General features: G+C 47.7%; 1 protein-coding gene and 1 long non-coding RNA gene across 2 annotated transcripts; one reads left to right on the top strand and one right to left on the bottom strand.

Annotated features, from left to right (window-relative positions):
* Positions 1 to 598: 598 nt before the first annotated feature.
* Positions 599 to 2,045, bottom strand: LOC119334271. The gene is made up of 4 exons (XR_005161260.1): positions 1,593 to 2,045; positions 1,273 to 1,411; positions 1,119 to 1,180; positions 599 to 1,032 (listed from the first exon to the last, which is right to left on the bottom strand). It is a non-coding gene; the product is annotated as an uncharacterized LOC119334271 (long non-coding RNA).
* A 5,380-nt stretch (positions 2,046 to 7,425) lies between these two features.
* On the top strand, positions 7,426 to 9,230 carry LOC119333563 (putative F-box protein At1g50870). Its single transcript, XM_037606419.1, has 2 exons — positions 7,426 to 7,550; positions 7,675 to 9,230. The coding sequence occupies exon 2, from the start codon at positions 7,693 to 7,695 to the stop codon at positions 8,902 to 8,904; it is 1,212 nt and encodes a 403-aa protein (XP_037462316.1). The 5' UTR covers positions 7,426 to 7,550; positions 7,675 to 7,692; the 3' UTR covers positions 8,905 to 9,230.
* The last annotated feature ends 1,478 nt before the right edge of the window (positions 9,231 to 10,708 follow it).

Genomic DNA, 10,708 nt, shown 5'->3' with positions numbered 1-10,708 from the left:
GTCATCTTGGCCAAATTTGGAAGAATCCCCTGTGTGAAACTGCGGAAAAACAGAAAAAAAAATGTATGTGGCGTCAAACACAACATATTGAAACTAGATAGGTTTGTGGTGTGCAACTTATGGCTCCCTTCTATGCAACTTAAAAAAGAATTGTGCAACTGACAGAAGTAATTTGGATGTTTTGACTTGAATAAAAATACTTTCAGATTTGTGTCTATTGTGTGCAGCTGGAATAGAACTTGTGTGAAAATCTTGAAAATAGAAAAAAAATGCAATATAACAGCAAAAAACAGTGCCCATCCCGTGTGTTATTTGTGCAACTTGTGGGTGCATCTGTGCAGCTGATTAGACCCATGTGTGCAACTGAGAGAATCTACTTGGATGTTTAGTTTGATAAAAAAAAGTGCTGCCAAAATTAGATTTGTTTGTTTCAAACTCATCTTGATTTGTTTGTTTGTTCCCTCTTCCACTACCTTTGACTTTCAGAGAAAAAGGTGCATCTGTGTAACTACCATGGGTTGTTGTGCCAGACTGATATTCCTAGTTGTGCAACTACCAGAACAAACCAGTGCAAGCAAAAAAATGGGAGTTGTATTAAAAAAAAGAAGTGGAGCAAAAATGGTCTACTCGCTTCTACCTTGCCAAACACACCATGCGCCTTAAACTCCATCTTAGTGACTGTGGCGATTAGATTGTTACCCCATGCCATTAGTTGGATGGGGCAAATTACTTACACGCACATCTAATTAAAATAATTAAGACAGGAAACTTGTTAGGTACTCGGCCATCACAATCTGGTTTGCAGCTGCAACAAAAGTTTACAATGACGATTGGTAGATAATTAAAGGTCTTAATCTCCATTACAAACTAACATTGAAAACAAATTAAAGTTTTCAAACTTGCAATGCTAAGACTAATCGACCAAACAACATTGCATGATCCCTAATGCACGCCCATGCCTCAATGTTAACAACCAAGTAGAGGCACTTGCTCATTTTAGTCACCAATGGTGACTTCACATTCACATTCCTCCTACAAAAGAAATAAAAAGTTTAAGAATGTACTCAATAACATCATCTGTATATGATAAGTTGTAAATGGCAGCACTGTAATGTTACCATAACTTCTCCTTCATCTTCAAGAACAAACTGAATCGCAAATTGATTGGAAGTGACATTATCTAAAGCAAAGTTATTCTACATTTAGTAAGAAGAAAATCAAAGTAAATGAGATGTAATTCATAATTCATGACTGAAATAAATGGATTATTACCAAGCAAATCAGCAGGACTCCATGCTTGCATGCATATAAGAGCTTCAGCGGTATTGGGTGACATATTCGTAGCTGACCTCTAACCTCTGTTCTGCCGGTGACGGTGACAAGCCGGTGTTAGGGGATGCCGCAGCACAACCTTACAAAATAGGCAAAAAAAAAAAGAGAACAATCTATGCGTACTGTATGCCACTAAAATTATATCACTAAAGCAAATTTATGCGTACTGAATGTGTGTTGTTCTACTGAAGCAGTCTATGTGTACTGTTCTATCACTGAAGCAATCTATGCGTACTGTTCAGGGCTAGAAAAATACTCACCGCTTCCGTCGAACTAGCGTTGCTCTGGTTCTCCACTCGAGTTAAACTTGGCTATCTTCCACCTCTGTCAGCCATGGTCGCTAGAGGAGCACCCTTCTTCTCGTGCAGACCCGCAGGTTCACTGGCTGGTGAGGCGGCGTCCCTTCTGGCGAGTGATGGCAGCGAGCGGCCTCTTCCCACGGGCTAGCGAACAGCCCTAGCCGACGGCAAGGAAGGGCGGCCATCGCTCGACCACTAAGCGGCGGCAAAGCAGGATAGGGACGGCATGAGGGGGAATAGGGGATTAGAAGGAGTTACAAGCAGGGAGATGAAGATGCAGTGTGACGCCTTGGTTGGGGATGAGCCGATGAGTAAGTTCACTTGATTGCTTCGTGTTTCGAGGTCGAGGAAAGGGTCAAAGCGAGAAGAATCACGGCTGTGGGCCTGTGGTCCATGGGCTAGTTAAGAGAATTGGACAATTGGCTACTACGTATTTTAGGGATAGTGGCCTACAAAACGTATTTATGGATTATTTTTATTTGTTAATTTTTTCCGGGTATTCATTGGGTTATCCATGGGTATAACTTCGTATCCATACCCTACCCATTTATTTTGCAGGTATGGATACCCATTATCCATGAGCACGAAGTGGTTCAAAGTCTCACCCATGCCCATTGTTTTCCGAAAGGATACCCACGGATACCCATACCCATGGGCAAAACTGTCATCCCTAGATGATCATCTTCTCGTCTATTCCTGAACCGGGAAGTTTAGTGACTCGTAGATGTTTGGTTACATTATACTCGTCTGCTAGTGAAGCAGATATTAGTGGACGGGTTTCTTTTGTATACAAGATGGCATATCTTGGTGGGTATGTTGCGATCATATCATCAAAGTTTAGAGTTTAGAGTTGACATATGTGATAAAATAAGGCATTCCAGTCGAATCCAAATGCAGTTCTAAGAGAGCATGTAATACACAAAATATCTATTGAACTATAAAGAGTTGGCCCAACCTCCTCAAGGGGTAGTATAACGATGAAAAGAATGATACTTCTAAAATCCTAGCAAGAACAAAAGGAAACTAAAAGCAAGCCTTTGAGGTGGTTCAAATCCTCGAGTGGTTCAAATTCACCTCTCAATTTTCTTCATATAATATATTTAGGGTTGTATATATACCCACTTCTTCCTGGTGTATGGATTTTACTTTGGAGACCAAAACCATTTGAGCGAATCCAAAATAACCAAAGCCGGAACAATAACCTAATCCCCTTCCCTCGGGTTCGTTTTGTGATAATCTACTGAAGGAGGGTCGGACCAAAAATATTTTGACACATGAAGGTTTGTTGTTTCCACAATTGTTGTTGGCAGGCAAGCCTTTGAGGTGCATACTGATTGGCTGATAGTTGAGGCGAGGTGCAAGAGCTCTTGGTTGCTGCTGATAAGTAGGCCTACCCGAGGCTAGCTGCCACTAGCGGCGCTTCTGGTTGTTGGGGCTTACCTTGCTGACCATCTTACGCTTGTGTGTGTCCTCTGGTTGTTGGGCAGTACAAGTGATTAGCTGGTACTATAGACATTGTTGAAGTCCTTCTGTAAAGTGTTCCTCGTAGGTATCTTGAGTGCTCACATATTCCTAACGATGTTACTTCCTTGCTTTAGTGCATGAAACTCTCGCTTCTTGATTCCCATAATTCCTGAGGAAATAGGGCCTTGCGGAATCTTCTACGACCCTCCCGACGGTGGCGGCGGAGGTGTTCAACAATGTTTCCTCTAGCTTCTTCCACGACCCCGACGATGCTTGCACCATCAGATCCAACAACAAGATTGGACAAACATGTAGATCCTCGATGTTCGCGACTTCATCACTCCCGGTGGTGGCGACGACAGTGATAAATAAAGTCTCGGTGGTGTTGTCTTATGCAGTGGACAACATGGTTTTACGTTTTGGTTCTTTGGCTCTAGTTTTGACATACGAAGGTTGGCTAGTCTCGGTCTCATCGGGGTGCGTGTGAGATTTGTGTTCCCCAATCTCGTATGGCAGGACCTGGGGTGTTCTAAAGGCCCTCTTTAATGTTTTCTTATTTGAGGCCATAGTTGCTATGGAAATCGTGGTCGTCGGCATCTTTTGGTCAACATTGGCCACTTTTCGGCTGCTACTTTTACAATCTTGTGGGTTTTAACAAGTTTGCTTCGTAGATATAGAGGCACATACACTTTATTGGTTGTTGTCGACTTGTTGTTGATGAAATTTTATGGTCTCTAAACCCAAATTTCAAGGTCTGATATTTCATACAGTTTGGCTAGGTATCAGTTGATTAAGACTTAATCAAGAGTCGGTCAAGTAATAACATATAGGAATAAGAAAGAAAAAAGAAAAAACTACACAAATTTCGATGTAAGATCGATCGACTGATATTTAACAAGTCTCTCAGCTCGCTCGCTCGTGCGTGCCTGCGTTGCCTCCTCTCCTCTCCCAACCTCCTCAAGGGGTAGTATAACGATGAAAAGAATGATACTTCTAAAATCTTAGCCAGAACAAAAGGAAAACTAAAAGCAAACAGAGCAAAAACTTTCCTCGATGCATATATTCAAATTCACCTCTCAATTTACTTCATATAATATATTTATGGTTGTATATATACCCACTTCTTCCTGGTGTATGGATTTTACTTTGGAGACCAAATCCATTTGAGTGAAATCCAAAATAACCAAAGCCGTTACAATAACCTAGTCCCCTTCCCTCGGTGTCGTTTTGTGATAATCTACTGAAGGAGGGGTCAGACCGAAAATATTTTGATACATGAAGGTTTGTTGTTTCCACAATTGTTGTTGGTAGGCAAGCCTTTGAGGTGCATACTGATTGGCTGATAGTTGGGGCGATGTGCAAGAGCTCTTGGTTGCTGCTGATAAGTAGGCCTACACAAGGCTAGCTGCCACTAGCGGTGCTTCTAGTTGTTGGGGCTTACCTTGCTGACCATCTTGCGCTTGTATGTGTCTTCTGGTTGTTCGGCAGTCACAAGTGATTATCTGGTACTATAGACATTGTTGAAGTCCTTCTGTAAAGTGTTCCTTGTAGGTACCTTCAGTGCTAACATATTTTTAACGATGTTGCCTCCTTGCTTTAGTGCATGAAACTCTCGCTTCTTGATTCCCATAATTCCTAGGGAAATAGGGCCTTGCGGAATCTTCTACTACCCTCCCAGCAGTGGTGGCGGAGGTGTTCAATAATGTTTCCTCTAGCTTCTTCCACGACCCCGACGGTGATTGCACCATCAGATCCAACAACAAGATTGGACAAACATGTAGATCCTCGATGTCTGCGACTTCATCACTTCCGGTTGTGGCGGCGATAGTGTTAAATAAAGTCTCGGTGGTGTTGTCCTACGCAGTGGACAATATGGTTTTACGTTTTGGTTCTTTGGCTGTAGTTTTGACATGCGAAGGTTCGCTAGTCTCGGTCTCATCAGGGTGCGTGTGAGATTTGTGTTCCCCAATCTCGTCTGGCAAGACCTGGGGTGTTCTAGAGGCCCTCTTTAATGTTTTCTTCTTTGAGGCGATAGTTGCTATGCAAATCATGGTTGTCGGCATCTTCTGTTCTACATTGGCCACTTCTGGGCTGCTACTTTTACAAACTCATGGGTTTTAACAAGTTTGCTCCGTAGATATATTGGAATATACGTTTTATTGGTTGCTGTTGACTTGTTGTTGATGAAATTCTATGGTCTCTAGACCCAAATTTCAAGGTCTGATATTTCATAGGGTTTGGCTAGGTTTCAGTTATTAAGACTTAATCAAGAGTCGGGAAAGTAATAAGATGTAGGAATTAGAAAGAAAAAAATAAAAAGCTACACGAATTTCGATGTAAGACCGATCGACTGATATTTAACAAGTCTCTTATGTCCTTCCTAGTAAGTGTGTCAACCGCTTGCCCCAAAAAAGGGGATCTCGTACACAGGCGGAAGGAGGCGACACAACTTTCCTTTGCGAGCCATCGGCGCTGCCGATGGTTCTCTCTCCCTCCGCCAGCCGCTCCACCGGCGGGAGGGGGGGGGACCTCGGATCTGTGTGTGGGGTGGATTGGCAGTAGGGTTAGGGGTTTGGGAGACGTTGCCGAGACCGCTGTGGTGGTGTCGCGTCTGGTATGATTTTCTGTTGTTGATCTTCCTATTTCTTTGTGCTGTTGCTGGAGGGATGTCCTGCGTTGCCCAGGGGGTTGGCCGGGCCGCAACACCGGAACCCGATCCTAGTTCTTCCATATCTGGAAGAGGCACATATAGCGGTACTCAAAGTCATAGATGGTGAAGGCGGGTGCAGGAGTGTTGGATGCACATGTGTGTTCTTGTCTTTTGGGTGTCGGAATGAAGAAAAGGGGGAGCAGCGAGGCGGCGATTATGCCGTGGTTGAAGATGATGACTTGCTTGGAATTGGTAGCGGATTCTTATATTGCACGGGGGGAGGGAGGACATTCTCACAAGATTTAGAAATGATGACACAGAGCTCCGGGGATCTTCATGTTTTACCGGTTGTTTTAGAGTACTTTCTGTTTTTCTGGAGTTATTTACCCAAAACCATCACACTTGGGGCTAGGGTAACAGGTCAGTACCACATTTGAGCAATGTCACAAAAAACCACCAACTCTGGGACTAATTGGTAACGTGGAGCACTGACGGGCCGTTTTAGCCGCGGAAACAGCGAATCCAACAGGTCGGGCCCACCTGTCGGGTCGACGTGGCGTGCTTGTGTGGACAATTTGCTGAGTTGGACGAGGGCCCCACCTGTCAATGACTAGAGTGTTTATTTTTTTTCACATTTTCTTTTTATTCCTCTCTTCAGTTTTCGCATGGGCATTTCAACAAACACGCTATGTGCGTGTCTTCACCGGCGCCACCACCAGGCGAGGCCATGCGGCGGCGCACTGGGAACAAGCGCGCGAGGCAGCTGCGGTAAGGAGAAACTCGGCCGACGCCCATGGTGGTCTTCTCTGGGGACGTCGATGGGGGACTCGCGGCCGCGGACGGACATGCCCTCAACGGCGCGCGGCCAGGGCCTCCCTGCGCACCGCCGCCGGCAGCCCGGCACAGTAGCTCCAGCGTCGTCCACACGTGCTTCATCATTGCGACCACGAGGCCCGACGTTGCAACCGCCTCCATTAGCCTGAGCCCGAGCAGGATCTCCCATGTACGAGAAGCCTAGGGGGCGGCCCGATGCTTCTGGTTTGCCGAACTCGCGCCGCCATCTCGCGACGCCAGTTCGCCGCCATCTCGCGCCGCCCTCAATGCCCGATGCAGCGCACGCATGTGTTCGTCCAGGGAGACATCCAGTCATGGAGGTACGAGGTCCAGCGCGGCGGCTCAACATGGATTATAGGTGGCTGGGGCGGCTGGGCAACTCGTCGGTGGTGGTGTATCTCACCGGGATTGGGCTCCGGCGGCGGTGCGGGATTAGACAGTGGTGGGGGTTGGTGTACTGGAGGGAGAGAGGGGAAGAAGAGAGAGCCCGACAGGTGGGGCCTTGTGCCACCTCAGCGAATTATGCACATAGGCACGCCACGTCAGCCCGACAGGTGGGTCCGACCTGTCGGTTTCGCTGTTTCCGCGGCTAAATCGACCAGTCAGTGCTCCGCGGTTCCGATTAGTCCGAGAGTTGGTGTTTTTTTGTGACATGGTTCAAATGTGATACCGACCGATTAGCCTAACCTCAAGTGTGATGGTTTTGGATAAATAACTCGTTTTTCTGATTCTCACAAGGTTGTGTTAAGGTGTGCTTGTACGGGTCAAAAACTTTCGGGGATCTTTGGAGTATTTAACAAGTCTCGGGCTGAGATGCGGCAAAGACTATTTCATAAAGGGCACGTATATTGGCAAGTCCATCGTACCCTCGTTGACTGTTCTCCAAGGTGCGAAGCGCCGCCGCCGGCGTCCACATCCACCGTCGCCGCCGGCGTCCACATCCACAGTCGCCGACGGCGCCCCAAAGCCAGGTACGCTCCACCTACTAGCCCGGCCGGTCGACGATTTCCTCTTCCCATCTGCAGGTTTCTTTTCTATCTCCAATCTCAGATCGGCCCGGCCTGACCCTTGTCCCGGTGCCCCCTGTCCATGCAGCACTCCAGATTCAGCTCCATGGAGGCGGAGGAGGGGATCTTGGAGAAGAAGACCAACTGGAGGCTGGGCAACCATCCGGGGGCAGGGGCGACGGCGGCCAGCCTGCTCACCGACGACCTCATTCTGGAGATCCTGTCCCACCTCCCCGCCAGATCCCTCCACCGCTTCAAGTGCGTCTCCATGTCGTGGCGCGACCTCATCGCCGACCCCGCCAACCGCAACAAGCTGCCCCAGACACTCGCCGGCTTCATCTACACCACCATAAGCAACAACGCGCGCCACCTCCACTTTGCTGCTGTCTCCGGCGATGGGGCATCCTCGTTCGACCCTTGCCTCCCTTGCATGCGGCCTACCAAGTACAAGGACATGGCCCTGATGGACGCCTGCAATGGCCTCCTCCTCTACCGCGGCTGCTGCAAGAACAAGGTGAACCCTTTGTCTTGGGCAGAGCACGATTGCCGTTTTGTGGTGTGCAATCCCGTCACCAGGAGGTGGGTGGAGCTGCCCCCACTGCCCAAGCCGCAGGCGCCGGCGAGCAGACATAGCACTACCTCAGGCCTGGCTTTCGACCCGGCAGTCTCGTCCTATTTCCATGTTCTTTGTTTCGAGCAGGCCTATTTCGGAACTTGCATCACAAGAGTGAACATCTACTCGTCGCGGACAGGAGACTGGTGTCAACGGGACAGTGGGATGGTTGAGAAAGTTGCCCTGTTCTTCCTGAGCAAATGTGTCTTCGTCGGCGGTATGATGTACGTGATTGGCAGCCTGGACCGCATGAATGTCGAGTATGCGCTGTTGGGGGTGGACATGGAGGGAAAAGTATGGACAACCATCCGCGTGCCGTATAGTCGAAGATTGGGTACGATTGGATCGTCTCAAGGGTGCTTACACTATGCTATACCTCCTGCCGATGATAACAACAAAATCCTGTTTTCCGAGAGCGCAATCTGGTGGCTCAAGGATCGCCATAGTAAAGAATTGGTCCTGAAGCATACCACCAGCATCGATAAGCTTATGAGCATGACCGGGCAGAGGTATAAGGTGGTTGGGATGCATCCAGATTGCGATACCATTTTCCTGGTTTCATATGAACATGATACCTTGGTATCATACGACATGCGGCATAAGAAAGTTGGCCGTATCCTTAATCTTGAGAAAGACCACGCACAATGGTTTCTACCCTATGTTCCCCTGTTCTCAGGGTCATTAGCAGTGGCCGATGGGCAGTAGCTTTACCTTCAAACCAAGCATGTGCTTCCTCCCAAGAACTGTCTCTTCTTTTGGCTGAACAATTTGTCATTGTACTAATTCGGAATCTGCTTCAATCATGCTGCTCAATTTGCTACTGCTTACACTCATGCAGGCTTGGTTTCCTGTTCGGAGCAATGCCTGGTAAACCCCACAGCTTAAATTTAATGTCATTTCCAAAGAACGTTGTTACCCTGTTCTTGTTTGCCTACTTGTGCGATGTCTAGTTCTGGACATGCATGTATTAGCTCCAGGGGCGAAATTCTACTGTAATCAGCCTCCTTGTCAATGAAAATCAGTTATTGTGATTATCCTAAATCTAGTGCATATTGTCAACCTTCTAGTGTACTAAAAGCTTCAATCAGACTGGTTACTGCCTTACTTGTGCGATGTCTAGTTGACTGTATTCATTCAGTATTGGTCTTTATTCATTCTGTATTTTGGCAAACGCTACCTTTGAGCTAGTTCCTTTTATTTATGAGTTCTGTAGCTAATGAATTCAGTACAGCTTTGGATCTGTTAACCGCAGAGAAATCGCGTTATAATGTCCAAAACTGAAAGAAAAATGCAAGCTTTGCTGCAAAGTTTTCATGCTGGGTGTATGTGCGTTTGGTCCCTTTTCAGGTGATAAAACAAGGTAGTACTTATCATATAAGCTTGTGCTTCACCTATGAAAAAGGGATTTTGGCAGGTGCCAGGACAGGGCATTTGTTGTGCTAGAAATTTAGTGGCCATAACATATAGGCTTGTCTGTCTGGCTTAGACGCTTAGAGTTGTGCACTCTTAACTTAACAGCCATATACTGCAGCCTGGGTAATGCAGCAGAATCTGCCCTGTGGCTGTACGCATCGAAACTGTACCCGGCAAGGAAGAAAAATCACCGTGTACATCATCAGATGACCAGACTCCAAAATTATATCAAAAATGAAAATCCTAATGTCAATTTCTTGCTGTGCATTAACTACCATGGAAACCTGCAAGGCTGAAAATCATCTTTAGGAAAAGCAAAACAAATTAGCATATTGCCGGTGCTTCATGATTCGGTAGAGAGGAAAAAAAGCAGCATGAAGCAAGGTGCCCTGCAGACATTGTGAAGAAGACAAGGCAGCGATTGTTCTTAGAGAGGAGGAAAATTGACAAGGTGCGCCTGCAGCTTGAAATTTCTGCTCTAATTTAAGGGCGCAGTAGCAGTATACTGTAGCAGAAGCAGATTGGACTATTTCAAAGATTTAATCCAAGTTTCTGTTTCTGAAGCTGTTCCTTTCTTGTCAAGGTACGTGCCTACTAGTAACAAATGTCAGCATTTGGTAGCTAGCTTCTTTTCTTCGCATCCTCAAATTATTCTGCCAAAAACTGCATGTAATTAATGTAGTGGTATTGATGTTGAGCGGACTAAACGTCAGCAGCTGCTCCTCTCCCGCGACCCCCGCGTCGTCCTCCCTCTAGGGCGACTCGGGCGACCAGAAACCTAGCCGCCGCCGTCGCCGCAAACTCCCTCCTCCTCTCCCTCAGCCGCTGCCGGAAGACGCCGCCGGGCTAAGCCCGGGGGCCGACGGCGGTGGCGGGGGATCTCCTCTCTCGCGCGTCTCAGGGGTGGGGCGGACCCCAAGGCGTGTGGTGGCGCGACCGATCTGGGATCTGCGGCGCGGCGGATGGTTGCAGGCGGCGGGAGGCCGGCCCGTCTTCGGACGGTGACGGCTTGGCGCGGCGGAGGCCAGGGCTGCGGGCGCTGCGGATGGCCCTTCGGGCGGCGGCGGCGGCTGCGGTCGGCGGCGGCCGGCTTGGC

This window comes from Triticum dicoccoides, chromosome 7A (assembly GCF_002162155.2).
Source record: "Triticum dicoccoides isolate Atlit2015 ecotype Zavitan chromosome 7A, WEW_v2.0, whole genome shotgun sequence".
NCBI lineage: Eukaryota > Viridiplantae > Streptophyta > Magnoliopsida > Poales > Poaceae > Triticum > Triticum dicoccoides.
The sequence above is the reverse complement of the archived record's forward strand: the minus strand, read 5'-3'. Positions and strand labels throughout refer to the sequence as shown.